Raw genomic sequence first — 27,324 nt, 5'->3', positions numbered from 1 at the left:
CAGTGATGAAGTAGCAACAAAAATGATTTTATGGTTGGGGTCACCACAACATGAGGAACTGTATTAAAGGGTGGGGCATTAGGAAGATTGAGAGCCACTGCTTTAAAGCAGGTGCAGAAGATTGACCCAATATACTGTATCATTTGATCTCTTGAGTGGTGTTCCCATGAGCATTGATTGTGGACTAATTGTGGATCCAAACAAGATGAAATCCTTGACAAATGCATGAATACTTTATATAAAAAGTGAAAAAGGTACAAATGACTATAGAGTAAAAATGAATTTCTTTCCCTTTTCTATACCCATAAAGACTTAAAGTCTTGGAAACTCACAGGGACAGTTCTACACTGTCCAATAAGGTTGCCATGAGTCAGAATCTACTTGAAGGCTGTGAGTTAGAAACCCTATTCAAAAAAATCAGAAAGCAACAAGTGTTGGAAGGGTTGTGGTGAGATAGGAACTGTCACTCACTGCTGGTGGACCTGTTCGTATGTATAGCCACTATGGACATGATTTGGCTGTATAAAAAATGGATAGAATTTGAGCTACCACACAACCCAGCAATCTGCCTTCTGGCCATATGCTCAGAAGAGGCAAGAAACAAACCATGGCCAGACATCTGTGCCCCAATGTTCATCACGGTACAGTTCACAATTGGAAGGAGTTGGAAGCAACCCAAATTCCCATCAGCAGATGAAAGGATTAAACTGTGGTACATACATACAATGGAGTACTACGCATCTCTAAAAAGCAGTGATGAATGCATGAAGTACGTCACTTCATGGGAGGAACTGGAGGAAATTATGCTAACTGAAGTAAGCCAAGCATAAAAAGACAAGTACAACATGAGTCCACTGAGGTAAGCTTAAAAAAGAAATGCAAAAGGGGCATAGGGAAAAAGCTACTGTATACAAGCATTCCTGGGGTAAGGTCCAGGTAGTATGGCAGGGACCAGACCAAATCCATGGGTGCATATTGTAGCCAACTAAAAAGGAAAGGGGACAAAGGAAAAAAAAAGAGAGAATTGGGTAGCTGGTGGAACAGGGCACTGATCCATCCAAGGGGAGGGTATTGTTTATATTTCCACAGGGAAAGAGGGACCAGACTTCAACCCGGTGGTCCGAGATGTGAATGAAACATACTGGCATGAAGCAGGGAACCCAGAGAGAGGTCTGAGGACCTGGCCCCAATCCCAACTACATGGACACCCACCCATCCCCCAAGAAGAATTCACTTCAGAGGACAGCACTGAAGCTACAGCGCAGGGAGAGGGACATGTATGATCAGAGCACAAGCAGTAAAGGAAGGGGGAGGAAGAGAGAGTGGAGCACACCCTGGCCCACCAAGCCTTGAGGACGATATCCCTGCTCAGAGCAGCCAATGCACAAAGAGGGCCATATGGCTGACCCCACTAGGAGACATGACATCCCTCACTGACCCATAGCCCTACAGGGGACAACACTGGAGTCACAGTGTCGGAATTGTGCCTGATCTGACCCCATCCCCACGGAGGCAAAACACTAAGGGCATGCAACAGAACAGCAAGGGGAACAGAGCAAGGAAGTCCCCAGATGAAGGTGTAGCATCCCATCAGACTCTACTGGAAAACACTCCTAAAGGTCAACAAACAGACTGAACTCTTTACAGGCTTTTCTCTTTTTTGTCATTGGTTTTTTAGTTTTCTTTTGTTGCTTTGTTTTGCTCTGTCTTGTTTTCTGTGGATATTATTAACTCTGCAGGTCTATGTAGATAAGATAGGTGGATGAACAGTCTGGAGGAGAAAACAAAGGGTCTGATGGTTCCAGCAGGACATGGGAAAGGGGGAGGTTGGAAAATGGAAGTGATGTTAACAAAACCAAGGACAAGGGAATAACAAGTGATCTAAAAGTAGTGGGAAGGAGGGTGTAAGAGGCCTGATAGGGATTGATCAATGACAATGTAACTGAGAGGAATCACTGAAACCCAAATGAAGGCTGAGCATGATAGTGGGACAAGAGGAAAGTCAAAGGAAATAGAGGAAAGCACTAGGAGGCAAAGGGCATTTATAGAGGTCTAAATACAGGCATGTACATATGTGACTATATTTACATGATGATAGGGAAATAGATCTATGTGAATATATTTCTAGGTTTAGTTAAGGTAGCAGACGGACATTGGGTCTATACTTGAGTACTCCCTCAAGGCAAGAACACTTTGTTCTATTAAATTGGCATTCCATGATTCTCACCTTTGGACACAATCACTGAAGACAAAGCAGGTGCATAAGCAAATGTGGTGAAGAAAGCTGAAGGTGCCTGGCTATCAAAAGATATAGTGTCTGGGGTCCTAAAGGCTTGAAGGTAAACAAGCGGCCATCTAGCTCAGAAGCAACAAAGCCCACATGGAAGCAGCACACCAGCCTGTGTGATCATGGGTGTCGAAGGGATCAGGGATCAGGCATCAAAGAACACACAATCATATCAGTGTGAATGAGAGGCAGTGCAGATTGGGGACGCAAAGCTCATCTGTAGGCAACTGGACACCCCCCGACAGAAGGTTTGCAGGGAGGCGACGAGCCAGTCAGGGTGCAGTGTAGCAACAATGGAACACACAACTTTCTTCTAGTTCTTAAATCCTCCCCCCAACACTATCATGATCTCAAATTCTACCTTATAAATCTGGCTAGACCAGAGGATGTACATTGGTACAGCTAGGAACTGGAAACACGGGGAATCCAGGACAACTGATCCCTTCAGGACCAGTGATGAGAGTGGCGATACTGGGAAGGTGGAGGGAGGGTGAGGTGGAAAGGGGGAACTGATTACAAGGATCTACGTAGAATCCCTTCCCTGGGGGACGGACAACAGAAAAGTGGGTAAAGGGAGACGTCAGACAGTGTAAGATGTGACAAAATAGTAGTAATTTATAAATTATCAAGGGCTTATGAGGGAGGCGAGAAGAGGGAGAGAGGGGAAACACCAGGAGCTGATACCAAGGGCTCAAGCAGAACACAAATGTTTTGAGAATGATGAGGGCAACAAATGTATACATGTGCTTGACACAATGGATGCCTTGATGGATTGTGATAAGAGTTGTACGAGCCTCCAATACAATGATTTTATTTCAAGATTCCCTCCTTGGAGACGACACAATTTATACACTTTGTTTCATTTCATTCATTGCAATCTCTCATTTCCACACACTTAAAAGCTGTTTGTAATTCTTTCATCGAATTTTCACATTCTGGCCTTTGTACTTTCAGTGTTGGGGGTTGGGTTTTGCTCATGCCAACAGTGCCTGGGTCACCATGAGCTGGCAGCATCTCGGTGGCACACAGCAGTGGCTTTAGATGCTCATCTGGTTCCTCTGCCCCGAGTCCTTGGCTCTTGTGCATTACATGGCATTTCCCCTCAATTTGCCAGTTATCTTTTGACCTTGTGTCTTTGGGTAGATTTTTGTCTTATGTGCATGTAATTAAATTTATCCGTTCTTAAATTGGTCATCTCTTGTCCACTCCCACCTCTGCCCTCCTTTGGTCAATGTCAGGAAGGCTTTTGTCTTCTGACAGTCTCAACAACAACACAACATATTTCCCTTTAACTCAGTACGTTTATAGTTTAAGATTCAGCATGCGCACATCTGAGTCACCTGTAAGCTAGGAAGAGGGTTCTGTCCCTTTGTGAAGCTGTGAGAGCCGGCACTCCGTGGGGTGGGGGTGGGGGCTTGTGTTTTCAGGTGTCAGAAGTTTTCAGTCTTTCCCAGGGTGCATTTGAACACTTCTATGTGTGAGTGGGAATTATTCTTCATTTTCTTACAATTTTCTCCCTCATGCATGTTCTGGCTTACTTATGTAGGTTTGCCTGTATTTATTTCCAACTCCACTGGGAGTTTGCCAATATCTCTTAAGTAATCGAGTCCCAGCAAGGTGTAAACAGTGACAACACTGGGCTCTTGCATGAAGACTGGCGTCTGTCCCCGGTACCTCAGAAGAAAGGCTTGGTGCTCAGCTTCAAAAGATACCGGCCAAGTGGGGTGGCCTTGAGGGTAACTGCTTTGGTGCTTACCGAATAATTCAGATTTCCCCTCCTGGGTAAAAGGAAAAAGGACATCTTTATCATGTCCTATGATCCCATGTGTATGTAGCTTTGTTTCTTAGGCCCGTCATCATTGATCTGCCTATCCAAGGAGCTGTATGTCACTGCCTTAATTTGACTATGGCTTTAGAGTATGTTTCAATGTTTGGCAGGAACTACTCCTGAGATTCTTTATTTCTCAGTGTTCCATATCAGATTTGGGATCTGTTCGTCTAGTACTAAGGAAAAATATCGGGTTGATATTTGGATTTAGATCTCATTATATACATAGATTGACTTATTTATAATGTTTGTTATCTCTTAGTAAAAGTTTAAAGTTTTCTTTCTTTAAATCAATCTCGTGAATCACTTGTTTGTTCCTAAGTGTTTTACCTTCTTTGTTGTTTTGAGTCATGAAAAACTTTCATTATCTCTTTTAAATGATTTTGTATTTTAGAGAGTAACCATCGTTTTTTTGCAAACATGATTGGTACCCAATTATTATCATCATTTTTGCAATGGCATTTCTTTTAATTCTCTTGCGTTTTCCAAGTGCTATTTTATGACCTGCAAGTCGGCCACCTTTAAATCATTTTATGTCTCTTGTTGCTTTCTATTTTCTGGTTCATAGTGAATAATAATGGTAATGGATGGCCTTGTCTTATTTCTGTTATTAAGGAGAATGGTTCTAGTCTTTTATTAATGAAATAATTGGGACATTTGCTTGAGAGATCTATTTTCTCTAATTAAATAGACATTCATCTATTCCTGGTCCATTGAAGGTTAAAATATCAAGAGTGAAGGCTGAACATTATCAAGTGCATTTTCTATACTGACTGGCTCGCATGATGTCGAATCATTCTGGTGTTCCTGTTGTAATATATAATACCATGCTAACTGGATAGTGCTTTTTAATGTAAAGCTAGGCCTTAGGTGGAAGAGCCCTGGAGGCATAGTGGTTGCACATTCAGCTGCTAACTACCAGGTGGGCAGTTCGAAACTACCAGCCACTCTATAGGAGAAAGACGAGGCTTTCTAATCCCATAAAGAGTTGCAGTCTCAGAAAACCACCAGGGGGCCATTCTACCCTGTCCTGTAGGGCTGCCACGAGTCAGAATAGACTGGATGGCAGTGTGCTGTTCTGTTGTGTTGGGGACCTAAAGTGTTCAAGGGATCCTTGTTGGTGTAGTGGTGATGCGTTGGACTGTGATCCACATGGTCAGCAGTTCGAAACCACTAGCAGGTCTGAGGGAGAAAGACGGGGCTTTCGACTCCCATAAACAATTACAATAAAAAAATAAATTAAAAAAACAATTACAATCTCAGAAACCCAAGAGGGTCGCCTTGAGTCAGCACTGACTCAGTGACAGTGAGATGTGTTAAAAGACTTCTCTACTGACCTTTGGGAGTATAGTAGCATTTTCAGACGGGGTTGACATCTTTTATGCCTCTTTTATGTTCGGAAAGAGGTGAAAGGTCAAATCCAAGCTCTTACTCACTACACAAGCCTGATGGCTTCCCCTGGATGCACACAGGCTAGTGTTCTATCCATAGGGACTTCCCGGGGCAGCGCTCCCTCCAATCGTCATGGGAGGAGAGAGGTCCAAATAAAGGAAGGCGAGGCAGACTGGGCTCAAGTGGAGGCACATGTCCCATCCTTCCCTGTCCCTGTCTGTCTGTGTGTTGCTTGGCTCAGATTTCAGGTTCCAAGAGACTTATTCACCCAAATCGTTGCTCATTTGACATTGACACATTTGATATGAGCAGAGCAAGGAGCCTTGGAAGCCCTGGGCCAGCCTCCTGGATTCTACAAAGACAGAGAAGGACCCGCAGAGGGAAGGGGTTGTACCAGGGTCAATGGTCACAGTGAAAGCTTTCAAGCTCAGATTCTGTAACGCTGCCCTCTGCTCTTCCTGTGACTCAGTCACCAGTCTCTCTGACCCAGGAATGACACGTCCCACAGACCCTTCCAGGTCCCACAGAGTCCCTCCCACCCCGCCGGCTCTGCCAGGCTGGTCTGACCTTAGGGATGACGTATGTCCTGAATTCCGTGTCCTTGGTCACGGAGTGGGGCAGATTACAGGGAAGGAGGGTGATGAATCTTTGTATCTCGTGCAACACAGCCTCCGTGTAGGGTAGCTTCGTCCTGTCCATCGTGCAGGGGCTTTGCTTGTGGCCAATCACCCGGTCAATTTCTTCATGCACTTTGGCTGCAGAGACATAAATCGAAAATGCCGCTCAGGGGTCTGTTCCCTGGAGACCCAGAAAGGCTTTGCCCCGCCCCCAGAAAGGGGCCTGGAGAAGGGTCCCAAAGGCAGTTCCTAACCAGCACGCTGCCATGCTGCTGAGGGACTCTTCACTGTCCAGCTGGCTGCCAATAGGAGCCGTGGTGGTGCAGTGGTTACATGCTGGGCTGCTACCCACAGGGCCAGCAGTTCGAAACCACCAGCCGCTCCGCGGGAGAAAGGTGGGGCTTTCTCCTCCTGTGAAGAGCTACCGGCTCAGGAATTCCCAGGGGCTGTCTGACCCTGCTCTAACGGGCCATTTTCAGGGGGCACCGACTTGATGGCAGTGAGTTTGGCTGTTTCTGGTTTGAGCATTTTTTGGCTTTAATAGGTTTGTTCTCATGTACAGGTGAGCAGCCAAGCGGGAGAGCTCTTGGCTTGTCCCCCAATTCTTGGCCAAGCCCCTGCAGAGAGACCATGTTGAACGCTCACTCTGGTGGAGTCCTCTCTCTGTCAGCCGTATACTCTGTCCTACGCATTTCAGAGGGCTGGCAGGTTCTGTCTCTTTTACGCACGACACACACTGGCTTCTGAGGGTCTGAGCTCTGAGAGTAATGTTGGAGAAAATCGAACGAACATAAATTCGAAAAGCTTTGGATTTCAAGGGTGATTGGCGCCAGAAATCGTGCTTGGGGAGCCAGATCCCTTGTCAAGGTGTGAAAACATGGGCCCGCAAGGTAAAATAATATGTTAAGAGCCACTGTCAGGCAGCGGCAGGCAGAAAATGAGAAGTGTCCTCATCTAATTCGGGCTCCTTCTCTGGCTTTGTGTCTCAAAAATGAGGCATGGAATTCAGAAGACCCCTCCATTTGTAAGCTTCATTCAAAGTGTTGTGTGCTCAAGAGACTGCTTCATCTCATCAACGCCATCAGATGGGATTCTGATCTATAAAAGTAAACCCACAACGAACGGCCCATTGCTTGGTGTTCTACAGGCAGCAGATACCGGCCAGTTTCTCCCTCTCCTCCTCCCGGGCCCTGACCCCATCTTTCCATGGCTCTTAGGGAGTTTGATGTACCTTCCACTGCTGGGTGTTTCATTAGCAGCAGGAGCCCGAATCTCAGGGTGCTACTCGTTGTCTCTGTTCCCGCCACAAACAAATTAGATCCACAAGCTGCCAAGTTCCTCAAGTTAAATTCAGATGCCGGATTGTCTTTCTCCTGAAAGTGGAAGAGTTCGTGGCCACATGAGTTCAAGAGACTGTGACTCCTTTACTTTGGACATGTCGTTGGGAAGACCAATGCTGAGAAAGGACAGGCACGTCTGGTCAAGCAGGGGGTCAGCTAAGAGGGGAGAGATGGATTGACTCAACAGCCACAGGCATGGCTTCCCAAGCCTCGTGGTGATGGCCCAGAACCAGGCAACGCATTCTGTCAGACATCAGGCTGGCACGAGTCAGCGCCGACGTGGCCGTAACCAGCAGCACATTATTCATGAGGGCAGCGTCTGCTGTCGCTATGAGATACCAAAATATCCATCATTACCTACATGGTGTAACTATGCCCGCGTGCTGTACTTGCATGGAATGACGGGTACGGGGCCTGGGTATGACAGCGCAGGGGGTACCTGCTCCATCTTGTTCAGGAAACAATCAATGTAGTCCCGAGGGTTGTTCGGATCCAGAGACTCCTGATGTTCCTTGACTTTCTCCAGGATGAAATCCCTCATGTCCTGAGTTCTTTTTATGAATGCTCTGTGCTCTCCAGGAAGATGTTTTATGAGTCTTGGCCAGAGATTATACAACTGAAAATGGGGAGAAACAAAGGGGATATGTGTGTACACACACACACACACACACACACACACACACACACACACACACACAGGAGATTCAGTTTGTGAAAGGAGACCAGCTTATGGAATGGAACACCTAACCCTCTGAGCTATCTGACCATGCAGCATCCTTCCCCGGCTTTCATAAAGAAAAGTGAATTCTGAGCCTCCCATTCAAGGAGTCGCCCTTCCCCATCTGCTTGCTCAGTTCAACTGCGCCTGGCCACAGCGGACAATAGGATGTTAGGGACCTTACAAGAAACTTGAGAGCAGAATGTTCTGCCTTCTTTTGTCTGAGTAAACCCATGGTGGGAAGCAGAGGGCAACGTGGCCTCGATGCTGGGCTAAGTGATCTGCAGTCCTCCATCCTGCCAAGATTGAGGGAAGGTGGCCTGCCCACATTGGCACTTGCTCCCTGGAGTGGGTCAGCAGCTCCTCCCCCCTACTTCTGAAGGCATTCTGAGTCAGGAAGAGAACCCCAAGTGCAGAGACAGTCTTAGCCTCACCTGGATTGATCGAGAGTTGAGGCACCTGAAATTTTCATTTAGCAAATTCATCAGGTGCAGGAATCTCTCATCAGTGTACTGGAAACGCTCGTTGAAGAGGATGGAGCAGATCACATTACAAGGAGCACAGGAGAAGATGAAGGAGGGGTCAAAGGGCTGGGCTGGTGTAAGAGAAGAACAGCTCTCACATGGAGAAAGGGCAACATCCTGCTGTGTCATCCCAAGCACAAGACCTCTTCTGCTCAGGTGAAGACACAGTCAGGGCGACGTACGATCACCCTGTTCCTAAGACTGACCGCAGTGCTCCAGGAACAGCACCCCTGCTGTCAAGTTGGTTCGGACTCACAGCGACTCCACGGGTGTTCCAGAAGGACTCTGATCCGTAGGGATTTTAATGGCTGACTTTGTGGAGAGGTTACCAGGCCTTTAGGCTGAGCACATTAACCATTTGCACCACCCAGGACTTCCCAGTCTAATAACAGCACCCATCGTGTCATGCAGTATTGAACGCATGCTGCATATTCTGTACAAGCAAAGCCACCAGCCTGCACCAGGTGAGAAAGTGGGGCTTTCTACTCTTGGAAAAACAGTGACAGTCTGCGACACCCACAGGGGCAGCTCTTCCCTGTCCTACGGAGGCGCTATGAGTGGCATAGACGTGAAGGCGGGGAGCTTTGGAGGATTATGGACATGTTTTCTATCACTCAATTCTCGTTCTGATGTCTGACTTATAGCCCTATTTGTTTAGGATGAGGAAAATGTCCTAGTGGAGCTAAGTTCCGTGTCTGTATGTCTGGACTCGTAGTGCTCAGGGGGCCCTAGGGACACAGTGTTTAAAGCAGGAGGCTGCTAACCAAGAGGTGGGTAGTGAAGACACCCCCCAGCATCTCCATTAGAGGGAGCTGTGCAGTCTGCTTCCATCAAGAGTGACCGTCATGGAGAAGCTGTGGAACAGTGATGCTCTGTCCCCCAGGGTAGCTGTGCGGTGGAATGGGCTCTCCAAGGGTGGGGCTGGGTCTGGTTGGGTAAGAGCCCCTGTTGGGACATCAGCCAAGACACAAGGAAGCCAGGGTCCTGACTCACTATCCATCCCACTCCTTTCTCTGCACTAACTCATCAGATCAGATGCTGGGCTGGGACCCTCACTGATGCCGCTGATTCTGACTCGGCCAGCATAGAACCGTCCAGGTGGGTCTCCAAGACTGCGGATCTTTCCTGTAATGGAAAGAGTCGAGTTTCTCCTGAGGAGCAGCTGGTGGTTTCAAACTACCGACCTTGCTGCTTCGCAGCTGTGGTAGATATATAATCGTTTGTCAGTTGGAGGATTAAGAGTGGAGGGGTGGAGTCTAGCTGTCAAGCAGATCATATTCAATGAGACCTCTGTGTGGGCGTGGCCTTCTCCTGAGTATTCTGGGAAATCTGGTATTTTCCTCCTTGGAGACGGGAGAGACTCTCACTACTTCACATCCTGGGAGACAAAACCACTGACAAGACGCATGGACCCTCCCTGATGCAGAGACCTCTGTCAGCGCCGAGATGTTTCCAATGCCACTGGACCCAGCGACTGGCCTGTGATCTACATTCGGCATCACGGCATGTGTTTCGTGAGTCAGAGGGGGACTTTCTAGATTAGTATCAGTCATATGGGCTAATATCGGACTTAGGGACTTGATCTGGACTGGGCTGAGATGTTTTCTCAATGTTCAATTGCTCTTGTATATAAATCTCTTTGTAATTCACAGGAGTGTCTCTATGAATTTGTTTCTCTAGTCTACCTGGACTAACACGGCAGGCAACTCCTAAGTGCCTCCCCAAGGAGGATCGTGTAGGTCAGTGTGGGTGGCTCATCCTTGCTCCCAAAGGTCTGCTGAGAAAGATTCACCCTTTGTGTTCCGGAGCTCCTCCACAAGGCACCGGGCTTCCTCCTGGATCCTCTCCTCGATGCTCCTCTTCCCCATTCCAAAGTTCCTCAGGGTCAGGAGGGAGAAGCGCCGCATCTGCTTCCACCTCTCTCCTTGACTGAAAACGATTCCTAGGGGAAAGAGCAAAGACCCAGAAAGCACTTTGTGTCCTAGAGCCAATGTTCCCAAGGGCCCATCTCTTGTGTCCACCCCTGATGCCCCAGGGCCCCTTCTCCGGCAACGTAAGGGCACACATGCTCTGTGGTTTCGACCAAGTTTTGTGATAAAGAAAAACCAAGCCAAGCTGTGGTCAGAACGGGAAGATGGTAGCATTGGACGGGGCGACTATTGGCAGGTGGAGCGCATTCCCACACATGGGTTTGTTCCTTCCATCTGACTGTGTGAAAGGTCGTTATAAATGGCACGTGAGCTCACGACACCCCTTCCCCTGGGCTCTGGTTTCACACTTCCCTCTCTCAGAGGAATTGGTTTCACAGGAGATCTGTGATCTTCTCACTAAACTCACCACACCATTTTGTGTCCTCATTTTGCTCCTGGCTCCCAATTTTGTCCCTGCCCTGTTTCCTTCTTTGAGTGTCTGGCTCTCCTTTCACACTCATTTCTAAAAGCTTATCTGTGAAGCCTTCTTGAGACTCTTCTGCAGGAGGGAATCTTCCTTAAGCTTGTTTTCCCCCTGTCTTTTAATGTCTCAGTGCAAGTTCTCTTTTCTACCTTGAATTACATAATTTGATTCCTGCCGTGATTTCTCTTCAGAGGTTTGGTCTCCTATAGTTAGCTATCTGACTGACCTCTCCAAATACTCCCTGGGATGCATGGCCCTTTACCTTGCACCTAGTTCAACATGCAATGAGTTCAATATCTGTTTCGTATCCCCTAAATCAGCAAGCATGTAGAGGTTGTATAAATTTTCCATGATGCTACATATTTTGAAAATGTAAGGATTACTTAGAGAAAATGACTAAAACTGTCTCTGACCCATTGATTGCTCTTCTAAAAGTTGCAGAAAGAAATAGTTCTACAAAGGTATACAGATGGATGCTGCGACGCTCTCCGTACCAACTTAAGGAAATTGTAAGCCATTTAGACAATAACAACAGGGCAATTATATGCGTGGCTACCGTAAATGAACACTAAAAAGGAACCACACCCACTGCCATGAAGGTGGTGCCAGTCCCTAGTGGTTCCACAGGACAGCGGAGCAGGGTCTCACAGGGCTTCCCAGGCTGTGTACCTGGATGGAAGCAGACCACCAATCGTCAGCCCTCAGACAAGCTGTTGGGGTCAAACCATCCACCTCTCAGTTAATAGGCAAGTGCTGCAACCATGGAACCACTAGGGGTCCTCAGTCAACCCTTCCAAACCCACTGCCTCTGAATTGATTCTGACTCCTAGCGACTCGACAGAGCAGAGCAGAGGTGCTGCCGGGGGTTTCCAAGGCTGTCATGTTCAGGGGTGTACACGGACTCATCTGTCTCCCGTGGATCGACTTGTGGGTTTGAACCATCAACTTTCCAGCTGACCACACAGTGCTCAGCCCCCAGTACACCCAGGCTCCTCCAAGTCAGCATTAGTCATCCACAAACTAAGCCGTCGGCGAAATGATTATTCTGAAAACGATGTAGAAATACATGAAACGATATGAGTATCCTAAAAGAGATCCGTTTGCCAACGTTTCTGTGTACCTTCACTACGGCTGTGTAAAATGCATGGCAGCATCTGGAAGATGATACGTGCAAGTCGCCGTGTGCAGTGCATGGCGGCAGGTTACTTAGTGCTTACGGCCTCCACACCTAGACACTGCGTCCACAGCTCTGCTCCCACACGCTCTATCCTAGAAACGTCCTTTACTCCTATCGCCTCTGATTCTGCATCTGTTGCAAATTAAAGAGTACATTCCTCCTGGGAACACTATGTTGATGAAATACGATAATATCCATAACACATTCAACTATGTATGTGGTATATAAAAATACTCAATGAATATTAATATTAATATAACTATTGTTATTTGATGCTTAGGTGTAGTTTTTTAAAAAATGCTTAAACATAGAAATATTTCATTATATTCACAAATTCTGAGGGTCAGTAATTCGGACAGGGCTCAGCAGGGATGTTTGTCCCTTCTCCACGTGGTCCAGAGCCATGGTGGCCATGATTCTCCAGTCTGGGAGTCCTGAGGCAGCTTGACAGTTAGCACTCCATGATGTAATCATCTCCACGATCAGATTTGCTATGAAATGCCAATCAGTTGACATGGAGTTTCCTCAGTAGAGTGGCCTGCATCCAACATGAGGGGTCTTTTAAAAGTTAATGGGAAAGTGGAATTAAAACATGGAATTTTCCCCAGAAACCTTTTGAAATCCCTTCCTCAAGATGAATGCTCTGGCAGAGTCCGCCAGCCTTTTGCTCTCTCTAAATCCTGCATCTGGCTCCTCATCTGACATCGCGGTTTGAGACTTGAGACGGCAGCCTACTGCATGGCCCACCAATGTCGGACGGATCAGCCTCGACGGCCCATGAGCCAGCAGCCTGCGGCCTGACCGGCCAGTCTGGGTTCATCCACTCATTGTAGAGACAGGTGCTCACGCGGTTTCTGTGGAATGAAGCTGTGCTTCCCTGACCTGGGTCTCCAGTTGTGGTGACTTTTTATTTCCCATGTGACACATGGTATGCACATGTAGCATCAGTTTCTTATTTACATGTGTGTGTGCGTGTGTGCATGTCCAGAGCCTTGGTGGCTTAATAGTTACACATTGGGCTGTTGAGCACAAGGTCAGCAGTTTGAAACCCCCAGTCACCCCTTGGGCAAAAGGCAAAATTGTCTGCTCTTGAAATATTTAGTCTTGGAAACCCACAGGGGCAGTTACTCCGAGCCATCCGGTCAGTTCTGATTCACGGCGACCCTACATACAGCAGAACTGCGCCCCCTCCCCCCACGGGTCCTGCTCCGTCCTCACAGTGGTTCTGATGCTGGAGCCCATTGGTGCAGCCGCTGTGTCAGTCCATCTTGAGGAGGGTCTCCCTCTTTCTCACTGCCCCTCTCCTTTACCAAGCATGATGTCCTTCTCCAGGGACCGGACTCTCCTGACCACACGTCCAAAGCACATGAGATGAATCTCGTCATCCTTGCCTCTTAGAAGTTTTCTGGCTGGTCTTACCCCAACCCGACGTGGTTCTGCTTTTGGCAGTCCAGCGGGCTTCAGTGCTCCTCATCCGCACCATCGTGCAAAGCATCCTCATCCCATGTCCAACTCTCTCGTGCCTATGACGTCAACAAGCTGCACAACTTATTTTTAAATTGAATCGCCTCAGTGCATCCCAACAAGTTTGTTGTATTTGCACTCCTCAGTGAAGGAATGTATGTCTAGTTATACTTTCTATTTCTTTTAAAAATCATTTTATTCATACATCCATCCATTGTGTCAAGCACATTTGTTGCCACCATCATTCTCAAATTGTTTTCTTCCTACTTCAGCCCTTGGTATCAGCTCTTCTTTTTTCCCCTCTCTCAATCTCCCTCTGTCACAACCCCTTGATAACTTATAAATTATGATTATTTTGTCATGTCTCCCTTCACTCACTTTTCTGTTGTCTGTCTCCCAGGGAATAGGTTATACATAGTTCATTGTGATTGTTTCCCCCTTTCTATACCACCTTCCCTCCCGGTATCACCCCTCTTAACACTGGTCCTGAGGGGTTCATCTGTCCTGGCTTCCTTGTGTTTCCAGCTCTTATCTGTACTAGTGTACATCCCCTGGTCTAGCTGGATTTGTAAGGTAGAATTGGGATCATGATAATGATTTGGAAGAAGCATTGAAGAACTAGAGGAAAGCTGTGTGTTTCATTGGTACTACACTGCATTCTGAATGGCTCATCTCCTCCCTACAACCCTTCTGTAAGGGGATGTCCAGGTGGGTTTCCAGTCTCCATTCCACTCTGCATACCCCTCATTCACAATTATATGATTTTTTGTTCTTTGATGCCTGATACCTGATCCCATCGACACATCACGATCACACAGGCTGGTGTGATTCTTCAATATGGGCTTTGTTGCTTTTCAGCTAGATGGCCTCTTATTTATTATTAGATCCCAGATGCTATCTCTTCTGATAGCTGGGGACCATCAGCTTTCTTCACCACATTTGCCAATGCGCCCATTTTGTCTGCAGTGACCGTGTTCAGAAGGTGAGCATCATGGAATGCCAGTATAATAAAGCTGTGGCCTGCATCAGGGAACCTTCCTGTCCCAGAGAGTCCAGGTTTCTCCCCTGGGTCCCTAACTCTGACCAGGACGCCTCTCAGGGTTACCGGGCCACTTCCTATCTGATACGTGGGGACAGAGACCAGGAGACATCCTTCTCCTTTACCCATACCCCTTGCAGTTTGAGACAACATGGGAAATGCTCTGTCTAAGTCTCCTAAGGATAGTCCTTTGGGATGCTTGCTGGCCAATCTCACCAAGCTGGGCCTGGCTCCAGACATTCGCCCCAAATGTCTAGTCTTTTTCTGTAACCAAGTGTGGCTACAATACCAATTAGACAATGGGTCTAACTGGCCAGAAATTGGTACTTTCGATTTTAACATTCTCTGCGACCTCTACAATTTTTGTCAACAAACTGACAAGTGGTCAGAAGTCCCATATGTTCAGGGCTTTTTCTTTTTTTCCTCCCATCCCTCTCTACTACCTGTCGCCCTGCTCAAGTTCTCTTTGCCAAACGCTCTCGTAATCAGGCCCCTGAGCGTGCTCCCCCTCATCTTTCTCTGAACCCTCTGAATCCTTTTCTGCACCCCCAGTAAAATCTCCTCCAAATTCTGAGTGTCCCTCACTACCACCTCCTTCTGCTACCCTCTCACTCCCAGAAACTGAGGCGGCTGCATCCCCAACACTTTTGCCCTCTCTGAAGCCCTGAACCCTTCAGACTCCCTAGAATCTCTCCCTCTCTCCCCCTTTCCTGGCTTCCTCCATAGTCAACCTCCTCTGAAGCGACACCCGAAACCTCCCAAATTCTCCCATTGCCAGCTACACCTGTTCCCACCATACCCTTGTCTGTCCGCCCCAGGAGGTTGCGGGGGCAGAAAAGCCAGTCAGGGTCCATACACTGTTCTCCCCAATGGACCTCTCCCAAATAAAAAAGTGGTAAGTGTTTTCTCACAAAACCCTATCACCTTTATTAAAGAGTTCCAATTCCTTACTCAGGCTTAGGACCTCACTTAACATGATATTTAAACTTTACAAAGCTGAGGATGGCCCTCAGACCCCCTTCCATGACCTGGTCAATATGGCATTTAAAGGTTTAACTCCTGAGATGAACAGGCTAAGGCAGTTTATGAATCCCAAGCCCACCAAGGGGCAAGCGGGCAAGCCCAAGTCTTGATTGCCGCCCTGAGGTCAACTGGAGGGGTCAGAAGACACCAGGCAGCAACAACTCTAACCATGCCTCTAACTGGCCCCTGCCAGGACCTTGTTTTAAATATGACACTGGGCTAAACATTGCCCACAGCCCCGACTACCAAGCAAACCTTGTCCGCTATGCGGTCAGCAGGGCCATTGGGGAAGCGACTACCCCTCGGTGCCTAGCCACAGAGCCACAGAGGGACTGTCCCTCCAAACCCCGACCCACCATTAGCACTGCTGTTCCTGGCCACCAAAGATGATTGAAGACACCCTGACTCAATGAACCCGGTGACCCTCGCTGAGCCTCAGGCAACAATCAAGGTAGTGGGTAAACTAGTCTCCTTTTTGGTGGACACAGGAGCTGCCTTCTCTGTCCACCCTTCCTTCTCAGGCCCCACCTCTCCTTTCCTGGTCATGGTTGTAGGTATAACCCCTAGTGACACATCCTTTGTTCTAGATATAGAAAACTCCCCTCTTTAACACTCCTTTTTACTAATGCAGTAATGACTTGCACTGTTACTAGGTAGAAATCTCCTTTCCGAGTTGGGAGTTAGTTTTCAGTGGAGCTGTTTGCTATCCACTTCTCCCTCCCCAACTTCCTTTTGCTAACGGTTTGCACCACTGAACCTCAGTCTGCACCCTCCCCCAACCCACTTGCACATTATGTAAACCCAGAAGTGTGGAACACTTCCCAATCTGTTGTTGCAAGACATCACCACCCTGTTTTTATTCACCTTAAAAATCCATCCACCTTCCCATCTTGCTCCCAATTTCTAATCTCCTTCACTCACCCTAAGGGCCTGAAGCTGATCATTCAACACCTTGTCACTAACCAACTCATTGTACCTGCTCACTCTCCATGTAATACCTCTGTCTTGCGTGTCAAGAAGGCAGAGGGGTCCTATCACCTAGTACAGGACTTGTGTCTTATCAATGAAGTCATAGTCCCCATGCACCCTGTAGTCCCTAACACATACACTGTTCTGTCCCGCATTCCACCTATACAACCCATTTTACTGTACTCGATCTAAAAGATGCTTTCTTTACAATTCCCCTGGACCTTGCTTCTAGTTTCTCTTTGCCTTCACTTGGGAGGACCCAGACACCGGAACTGCCTCTCAGGATACGTGGTCCATTTTACATCAGGGCTACCGCAACTCCCCCTACTTGTTTGGCCAAGCGCTAACCATTGACCTCTTACACTGTCCTCTCCACCGTCCACCTTGCTAGAGTACACAGATGACCTGCCACTGTGTAGCCCATCCAAAACCAGTTCACTAGAACACACACCCAAGTCGTAAACTACTTAGCTTCCAAAGGCTACCAAGTGCTACACGCTAAGGCCCAACTCTCTCACCCAACCATTACCTACTTAGCCCTACAACTTACTCCCACCACCCGGGAACTCACAGCAGACCAGCGCCAAGTGGTGAGAGAGCTCTGAGCTCTAGAAACCACACACCAAATACTTTCCTACTTAGGCTTTGTAGGATTTTTCAGACACTGGATTCCTAACTTCTCCTTATTAGTTAAACCACTCTACAAAGCTGCTAAGGCTACTCCTGTTGGTCCTTTAGACCCTCCCCAGTTAGCCAAAGCAGCCTTTAACAAACTCCAACATACTATCCTTCTATCCCCACCTTTACATTTACCAAACCTTTTTTTTACTTTGCACAGATGCAAAGCAAGGTATAGCAATTGGAGTCCTAACAGCCCTTGGGTCCTGCTCTACCCCATGTAGCTTATCTGTACAAACAGTTAGATACAACAGTCAGAGGCTGACAATGGTGGCTCTGGGCCATGGCGGCAGCTGCCCCCCTTACCAAAGAAGGCCTCAAGCTAACATTGTGAGAGGCTATCCAGACGTTATCCACCCACAAACTGCAGGACCTCCTCTCACATAGAGTCCTCTTTCTGCTGTCTTCAAGCCGCTTACAGGAAATCCCAATCATGTTTATTGAAAACACAAGAAAATGTTTATTGGGAACCCTGTGCCACGCTCCCTCTTTAAACCCAACAACCCTGGCCTCATCTCCCAGACATGCCAGAACCTAGCAGTCACTCCTGTCCACAAGGAATTGAAGAACTAGCACTACCCTGACCTAAACTCTCAGACCAACCCTATTCTAATCCAGATCTGACTTTGTTTGATGATGGTAGCTCTGTTGTAGACACCCAAGGACAATGAGCAGCCCCCTATACTGTTGTCTCCCTTGACCAGGTCTGGGAAGTTGCATGTTTCCCAGTCAGGACCACCTCTAAAAAAGCAGAGCTCATTTCTCTCACTCGAACTCTCCACTTAGCTAAAAGAAAAACAGCTAATATCTATTCAGACTCTAAGTATGTGTTCCTCATAGCTCACTGTCACGCCACCATTTGGAAAAAACAGGGATTTCTTACAACCAAGGGGTCCCTCATTGTAAACAGTAAATTAATAGCTAATCTCTTACAGGCTCTTCAGCTACCAAGAAAAGTGGCTATAATCCATTGCAGAGAACACCAGACCTATAACTCACTTGTCACACTGGGCAAGGACAAAGCAGACACTACTGCAAGGGACCTCCCTACCAGCCCTGCTAACCCAGCTCCAATTCTCTGCATTACCATCCCTGAGGTCCAATCCTCTTACACACGCCAAGAAGAAGCCACCCTAACCCAGAAGAGGGGACAGAAAACCCTGAAGTTATTCGCAGCCAAATAGCATTACCAACACAGCAAGCTGAACACCTCCTACACCAAACACATACCTTTCTACACATAGTACCTCGTGCCCTTCATTCACAGGATGGGTGGAAGCCTTCCCCACCAAATGGGAGAGAGGAGACACAGTCATAGTCATTTTACTAACCCAAATCATTCCCAGGTTTGTCCTCCCCAACTCTATACAAACTTATAACTGTCCCTGCTTCATATCCCAAATCATACAACAAGTCTCACTCTCCCTAAACATTAAGTGGCCCTTACACATTCCATACAGGCCTCAATCCTCTGCAAAAGTTGAAAAAATGAATGGAATTATAAAAAACCACTTGTATAAACTGTCCCTAAAACGTCACTGTTCATAGGTGGACCTACTCCCCATTGTCTTAATTCTAATTCAATCCACCCCTAGCTCCCCTTCCTTTTTTATTTTTTGTTGACATTTTAGAATGCTCACTTTTTTTTTCTTCAAACACACATCAAACAATCTTAAAATTAACTGAAGTCATTAGTTATAAGGGTAACACAAGATTAATTCAGCATCCTATCATTTACTGGTTCTTAGTCCTGGTAGGGATTGCCTTCATCCGTGTCCTCACCCAGGTAGAGTTGGAGAGAGCTGGAGCTGATATCTCCTCTTTGGTTCCTAGTGCAGTCCCTTTTATTTCTATTTTTTAAACGTTTTATTAGGGGCTCATATAAATCTTATCACAATCCATACATACATCAATTGTGTAAACCACATCTGTACATTCATTGCACTCTTCATTTTCTTTTTTTTAATCTTTTATTGGGGCTCATAAAGCTCTTATCACAGTCTGTACATACATCAATTGAGACACTCTTCATTTTCAAAACATTTGCTCTCCACTTAAGCCCTTGGCATCAAGTCCTTTCCCCCCACCTCCCTCCCTGCTCCTCACTCCCTCACGAGCCCTTGATAATTTATAAATTATTATTTTGTCATTTCTTGCCCTGTCTGACATCTGCCTTCACACCCTTTTCTGTTGTCCATCCCCCAGGGAGGAGGTCACATGTAGAGCCTTGTAATTGATTCCCTCTTTCCAACCCACTCTCCCTCTACCCTCCCAGTATCGCCACTCACACCACTGGTCCTGGAGGTATCATCTGCCCTGGATTCCCTGTGCTTCCAGCTCCTATCTGCACCAGTGTACATCCTCTGCTCTATCCAGACTTGCAAGGTAGAGTTCAGATTATGATAGTCGGGGGATGGGGGAAGCATTTAGGAACTAGAGGAAAGATGTATTCTTCATCGGTGCTACATCACACCCTGACTGACTCATCTCCTCCCCTAGACCCCTCTGTGAGGGGAGCTCCAGTGGCCGACAAAGGGGCTTTGGGTCTCCACTCTGCACTTCTCCCTTCATTCACTATGGTAAGACTTTTTTGTTCTGACTATGCCTTATACCTGATCCCTTTGACACCTCGTGATCACACAGGCTGGTGTGCTTCCATGTGGGCTTTGTTGCTTCTGAGCCTTTACCTTCAAGCCTTTAAGACCCCAGACACTACACCTTCTGATAGTTGGGCACCATCAGCTTTCTTTGCCACATTTGCTTATGCATCCTTTTGTCCCCAGCGATGTATCATGGAGGTGTGCACCCAATGATATGATTTTTTTGTTCTTTGATGCCTGATAACTGAACCCTTCGGAACCCCGTAATCGCACATGCTGATGCGTTCTTCCATGTGGGCTTTGTTACTTCTGAGCTAGATGGCCGCTTTTTTTTATCTTCAAATTTTTAAGAGTCCAGAGGCTATCTCTTTTGATAGGCGGGCACCATCAGCTTTCTTCACCACATTTGCTTGTTCACCGCTTTGACTTCAGCGGTTATGTCGGGCGAGTGAGCATCATAGAATGCCAATTTAATAGAAGAAAGTATTCATGCATTGAGCTCCCTTTCCTATCAAAGCCCTTTTGAGCTTCTATATGGCAGGCCCTTTCTTATAAACCACAGCATACCAATCCAAACACCACCACTAGCAAACTATTTACCTTTTCGTTCTCTTTTAAGGAAACTGCTCCAGGAGCATGCAGACCGGTGTCTGCCCACCCCTGATCCTACATGGCCTGACTTGCCGGTGATCAGTCCGGGAGACTCTGTCCTGCTGAAAGAACTTAACCCTCAGCCTTTGTAGCCTAAGTGGACAGGACCATACACAATCGTCCTCACCACCCCCGGGGCTCTCAAAATCCTCAGTGGCCCTAACTGGCATCAACTCACCAGAGTGAAGCTAGCCCCCAACACAAATTATGCCCGGTATTCAACCCAAGTTGTGGGGCCTACTACCCTATGCTTTACTAAGGTGCCTTCTGTTTCCAATACCTAATGCAGCTTGTGCTTTGTGGTATAAACAAAGAGAATTGCCTTTCCCGTGCCCATCTTCCACCCTAACAAGCCCAGGGTCTTCTGTGTGGCCATTTGTTGTTTGAGAAACCTATCAAGGCAAACCGCATGTTGTCAGCAAAGCACACTGTGGTCGGAGTGGATGTCAGGGAACAGTCTGCATCCCATTTAACTGGACTGACCTCTCCTCCAGAGTCGCAAACGCAGTTGGTTATGACTTTGAAAGTAAAGTTGACCCTCTAATGCTCTGCTTTCTTTATGATCAGGTCAAAGACACCTGTAAACAGTGGCCTGACCAGTACAAGGGGTGTCCTGATTGGTCGTGCAAATACCACTTAGACTTTTTCAGTTCCAATGTCTTCACCACCATTAAGTGAGGAAAGTATAAACTCTATATGTCAGTTACCTGGGACCCAAGATGGGGGAACGTGTTGGGAGGGAGGTCTGTGTTACTACCACTGGGGCAAGGAACCCAGAGCCACCCTGAAAATCCACAGATAATATATCCAGATTCCCCCCCTCCAAGAAGCTAGATGAAATTGCTGAAGAAATAGGAAACCTATAACTTCATCTATTAACCCAAGTAACAAAAAAAGACCATAACCCTCACCCTTTCAAGTGGGTGAAGCTGCTCTAGGAAGCAGCCCTCTTATTACATGCTTCTGGGATGGAAAACTGATCCTGCTTTCTCTGGGCTTCCCTCCAACGTCCATTGTTGCCAGCTGTTCCAATAAACTCCCTCCCCTCTAGTAATATTAGCAGCACCTGTCTTGCTTCCATTCCTAATATACCATTATCTGTCCAGAAGGCCACATTAATGTTAGCTAGCCCCTGTGCTATTTACCATCCACAGCACAGACCCACAGCATACCTAGCTGCAACCTCACCACAAAGGTTACAGGCACTCAAACCCCTCTAGGACCCCATTTCTGGTGCAATGGGACCCTCATAAAGTGCCTCAATGCCTCCCACCACTCCCCTTCCCTCCCAGTCACTGCAGTTCCACAATTTATGATGTTTTGACAAGCCGAATTCCAGTGGCTGTGAGAACTACAACTCGTTCTAACCCTCGAATCAAATGAGCATTATTCTTTCCAGTATTAGTAGGACTCAGTTTTTGCTTCCTCCTTAGTTGCAGCTGGCATGTCGGAAGGAACAATAGGACAAACCCTTATTCAAGCTCAGACCTTTAACGACGAAATACAATTTGCTATGAATTCCACTTGTAACTCTCTTGTCTCCCTCCAAAAGCAGTTAACATCCTTAGCACAAGTCACCCTACAAAATCACTCAGCCCTTGATTTACTAACAGTAGATAACGGAGAAGCATGCACGTTCTTAAATGAAGAATGTTGTTACTATATTAATGAATCAAGTATAGTTCAGCAAAACATTAAAGCACTCCGCACCACGGCCGATGAAATAAAAAAAGTCAGTGGGGCACCACCAGCCCTTCCTCATGGTTTCAGGATCCTGTCATGACCTGGGTTATGCCCTGATCAGGTCCCTAATAATATGTCTACTATTACTTTTAGCTCCCTGTGTGTTTACATTTTTACTGGAATGGATGAAAGACATCTCCAATCTAGCTATCAACCAGCTCCAACTTCATCCCTACAGTCCGCTGCCAACTGACACAAGCCCTAAACCTGCCAACTCTTACACCCTTCCCTTGTCACCCTATCTCAGCAGGAAGTAGTTACAGACAATACTTAGCATCCCTTATCAGTAAGAAACTGGGATGTTTGGGCCCGGTCTGAACCTTGCAGCCCCTTCTTTCAACCTCTCAGAAAGATGGGTGCTCTGCTTGACTTTGCAGTCCCTGCCTCCTGCATTCCAAGGAGCTTATGTCTCTGGGAAGGGTTCACCCAGCCCTTTCCCCGAGCATTCCTGATTGAGGCATGAAGCAAGTTTGCAAAAACAAGATGATTTATTCACAGACCCCATCCTGGCTCAAATCCTTTTTATACAGCACTAAAAAACTCCCTTCCCCTTTTCAGTACTTACATCCTGACTCAAACACTATATATCACACCACCTGACTGCCTAGTGCAACTGCCTTTACCTAGCTCGTTTGGTTGTGGAATTTGCCGGGAGTTCTTTCCCTGCCTCAATAAAGTCTTTCTTAACTTCACATTCTTGGCTGAATTCTATCTGCTCTGCATCTCTGTTTTTTCACATCTCATATGCATGCAAATGCCTGAATTTAGCCCTTTATAAATGCCCTTTCCTCCTATTTCTTTCCTCTATTTCCTTTGACTTTCCTCTTGTCCCGGAATCATGCTCAGCCTTTATTGGGTTTCCGTAATTCCTTTCAGTTACATTGCCCTTGATCAAGCCCTACCAGGCCTCCTACACCCACCATGCCATCTAATTTGGATCACTTGTTGTTTCCTTGTCTCTAGGTTTGTTAACACCCACTTCCTTGTCCCCACCTTCCCATCTCCCATGTACCCCCGGAAAGTCGGTCCCATTGTTTTCTCCTCTAGATTGTTTATCCCACCTATCTGACCTAAATAGACCTGCAGAGATAATAACATGCACCAAAAACAAGACAGAGCAAAACAAAGCAACAAAAGAAAACAAAACAAAAAACCAATGACAAAAAGAGCCTGTAAATAGTATACATTTTGTTTGTTGACTTTTAGGAGTGTTTACCAGTACAGGTAGATGGGGTGTCACGTCCCTGCCTGAAAGTCTGTTTTGGGGACTCCCTTAGGACTTCCTTGTCTGCTCCCCTTGCTGTTCTGTTACACTCCCTTAGTCATTTGCCTCAGTGTAGTGGGGTCAGATTGGGCACAATTCCCGCACTGTGTCTCCATTATCATCCCCTGTAGGGCTATGGGTCAATGAGGGATGTTGTGTCTTATAGTGGGGCCAGCCATTTGGTCCTCTCTGTGCATTGGCAGCTCTGAGTAGGGATATCGTCCTCAAGGCTATTGGGCCAGGATGTGCTCCACTCTCTCTTGCTCCCACTTCACTTGCTCCTGTGTGCTCTGATCAGACATGTCCCTCTGACTGATCTGTAGTTTCAGTGCTCTCCTCTGAATTCTTCGGGGGCGGGGGTGAGGTGGGGAGAGGGCTGTCCATGTAGTTGGGATTGGGGCTTTATTTATATTTTTAAGGATGCCAGAAACTATTTTAACTTTTGGCATTTGGGACAATAAGTGATGACCCTGAGCTCTGGTGTGCAGACTGCACAAATAAAAGAAGCTTCTAATCTTTCAGTGAGACAAATGTGTAAAGGTTAGGCAACTAGGAAAAACACGGACTTAAAGGGAGGGCATGTTTCATCAACTTGATCCGTGTTAACACACGGATTGCAGGCAGGAATTTGAAACACTAGATTAATTTTTTTCAAGGATCTAAACAAGCCCTTTAGTATCCCAGCGGAGAACTTCATTTGGGAAGGAGAACTACAAATGCAATGTTTGGTCTTCTCTTAGCAGCCCTTGTAGTATGGGGGTTATGGGTTGGGCTGCAATTGGAAAGGTCAGCAGTTTGCAACCACCAGCCTCTCTTTGGGAGAAAGGCAGGGCTCTCTAGTCCCATGAAGACTAGAAACCCACAGCGTCAGTGTAATCCTGTCCTACAGGGTCCCTGTGCGTCGGCATCGCCTCCATGGCAGTGATTGTGGTTTTGGCTCTTTATGTTTTTCCAGATTAGAGAGGTTGAGGGAAGAAGTAGTTTCTGTCATGTGCAAGTAAGGAGCATTAAGAAGGATTTTATAGGAAGCTTATAAATCACTTTCCGCGGAGTTACAAAAACTGCAAGTGATGAAAAATTCCCCCACGTCAGTTCAGTCCAGCCCAGCAGCTTGTGTTTCTAGTTAAGAGTTAATCCAATCGCTCTCACACAGCCAGTGGACTCCACCTGCTTAGGGGGAAAGAGCATAACCAAGGGAAAAGACCCCATTGTGCCTTTGGTTAAACACATGCAGCCGACGCTGCCCGGAGGAAGACCAAAGATGGCCTTGTTTCAGCTCTTAGTACACTGTCTTACATTTATTTTGCTATCCACAGATAGGCTTCGAAAATCATTGATTGCTTTTCCTCTTGAACTTTTAATTTTCCAAAGTCATATTGTGGAGACATTCAAATTATCCTAAAACATTTCTTTGACTATGCACTATTTGATGCCAAGCAAGGAATATATGGCAAAATATTGAAGCCTAATCATTCAATGAATTATCAGTGAAACTCTCATTCATCTGAAGAAGTAGATCCTTACTGCAACTCTCTGAGTCTGTTGTCACCATGATCACCTGCACTACTCCGTGACAAACAGGCCACCATGGAAACCACGGGGATTTCAGTATCTAGTTGTCTGTGTGTGGTTGCAGCCTTGGGACCATGTGAGACCTAAACCCACGTGTGACTTTCCCAGCTCTCTCAACGGTAGGCCCTCCAACCTGATTGTCTTTTTCTGAAGCGTCTTTATAGAATATGAATAGTCACAGATTGCTTTTCCTGAAACCTGGTCACAGAATCACCACTTGGGCCTTTGGCGTCTGTGACGGCGGTCTCAATGGTGTTATCAGGGCATCTAACTCAACTGCTCTGTGCAAAACAGATACTTGTCCCATTAGCTCATCAGACTTTTTGGCTAAATATTCAGGTATCAATAAAATAATGCATAATAGTATTGAAAACATACCACATCCTCTGAGGGTGTCTTCAGCGATTGGTATTGATCCTCTACCCATGAACTCGTCACCCTGATCAATCAGAGCTTCTTTCACTGCCTCGTATCCATGTAAGATCACGGTGAGCTGCGGACCAAGGCGCAGGGTGAAGACAGGGCCATATTCCTTAGCCAGCTGAAAAAAGAGTACCATTGTGAAATAGCTCACTTGGAGGCTCACAGTAGAAAATAAGTTCTAAATTGACATGTCGCTTAGCCTTTGCTCCAACAATTCCATTTTAGGAATGGAACCAGATGAACTTAATAGAATAGAATCACCTATCTTATTTGTTCTTTACTAATAGTCTGTTGGCATAGGATTCATATTTTGTCCAATGCAACGTTCAGTCATACTAAGAAGCATCGTAAGTTCATCATCACAATGACGTTTGCATTGTCTAGCTTCTTGTAGTCATTGCTATTCGCTCCCCACTCCCCCCAACCTCCCCTGCCACACCCCCAAGAAACCATTCCTGCAGCTCCTGTCACAAAGCCTCATCTCTCTCCCACGGAGCTAAGTTTCACCACTCTCCTTTCCTTGGTCACCGAGGGACCTACAGTCACACCTTGGAGAGCCATTCTCTAGTCCAGCCTCCAGTGGCTACCTGCCAGCGTCAGAGGGAAACGCTGTCCTCGGTGTTCCCTGTGACGGCGTCCTGAGGCCCCCAGGCCACGGGACTCATCCCCCACATTGTTTTCTGTGTTTAAGAAGTTTTCGTAACCGTGCCCTGTCTGCTCCACTACATCCGTGGCTATTTTTGCAGAAAAGGCAAGTGCACGTGTTGAAATAACCCAAGCGTTTGACGTGTCCCCTTTTGCACACCTTCCCCACAGCAAACAACCCCAAACTCCGGTTTTCAGAGAGGAAGTCTTGATGGTGAGGGGAGCCACTGAACACACCTCTCCTCCTCCAACATAATTAGAAAAAATAAGAGTAAATAGAAGCACCAAGAAAGTATTAATCATTTTTGTTGTTAAAAATGTGCAGTTTTGGGGGTTAAACTCTAAATGGCAGGCAGTTTAATCACTCAGTCTTATTAAACAGGTTTGTGCAGTCTTCACCACAACCAATGTCAGAACAGTATTATTGGTTTTTCATGGTTGTCAGCTCCCCACTGCCTCCATCTCCTCGCCACACCCCTAGGCAATTATCAATCCAGTTACCATCTCTATAGATCTTCCTCTCTGGGATTTCACACGCAGAAAATGATACAAAACACTAAACAAACAAACACACAAACAAAACTCAAAAACGACTAGAAAAAAAACAAGGAAAATCTAATTTAGAAAGAAAACCGAAAATGTTATAAGTTGAAACAACTGAGGGGTCTAAGGGAGGAGATGAGTCAGTCAGGATGCGATGTAGCACCATTGAAGAATACAGCTTTCCTCCAGTTCCTAAATGCTTCCTCCCCCCAACTACCATGATCCGAATTCTACCTTGCAGGGCTGGATAGGGCAGAGGCTGTACACTGGTACATATGAGGGCTGGAGGTACAGGGAATCCGGGGTGGATGATACGTTCAGGACCAAGGGTGTGAGGGGCGATGCTGGGAGAGTGGAGGGTGAGTGGGTTGGAAAGGGGGAACTGATTACAAGGATCCACATGCGACCTCTTCCCTGGGAGAGGGACAGCAGA

The 27,324-nt window shown here is 46.7% G+C and overlaps 1 protein-coding gene across 1 annotated transcript in view; it reads right to left on the bottom strand.

Annotated features, from left to right (window-relative positions):
* The window catches only part of LOC142428878 (cytochrome P450 2C23-like), a 39,292-nt gene that overhangs the window by 5,596 nt on the left and 6,372 nt on the right, over positions 1 to 27,324 (bottom strand). Inside the window, exons 2-7 of the mRNA XM_075533777.1 lie at positions 25,659 to 25,821; positions 10,499 to 10,648; positions 8,617 to 8,777; positions 7,904 to 8,080; positions 7,356 to 7,497; positions 6,075 to 6,262 (exon numbers count right to left, since the gene is read on the bottom strand). Of these exons, the coding sequence (XP_075389892.1) occupies positions 6,075 to 6,262; positions 7,356 to 7,497; positions 7,904 to 8,080; positions 8,617 to 8,777; positions 10,499 to 10,648; positions 25,659 to 25,821 (981 nt within the window). The remainder of the gene's footprint in view (positions 1 to 6,074; positions 6,263 to 7,355; positions 7,498 to 7,903; positions 8,081 to 8,616; positions 8,778 to 10,498; positions 10,649 to 25,658; positions 25,822 to 27,324) is intronic.

This window comes from Tenrec ecaudatus, chromosome 16, assembly GCF_050624435.1.
Source record: "Tenrec ecaudatus isolate mTenEca1 chromosome 16, mTenEca1.hap1, whole genome shotgun sequence".
Taxonomy (NCBI): domain Eukaryota; kingdom Metazoa; phylum Chordata; class Mammalia; order Afrosoricida; family Tenrecidae; genus Tenrec; species Tenrec ecaudatus.
This window is presented reverse-complemented; position numbering and strand designations above follow the sequence as displayed.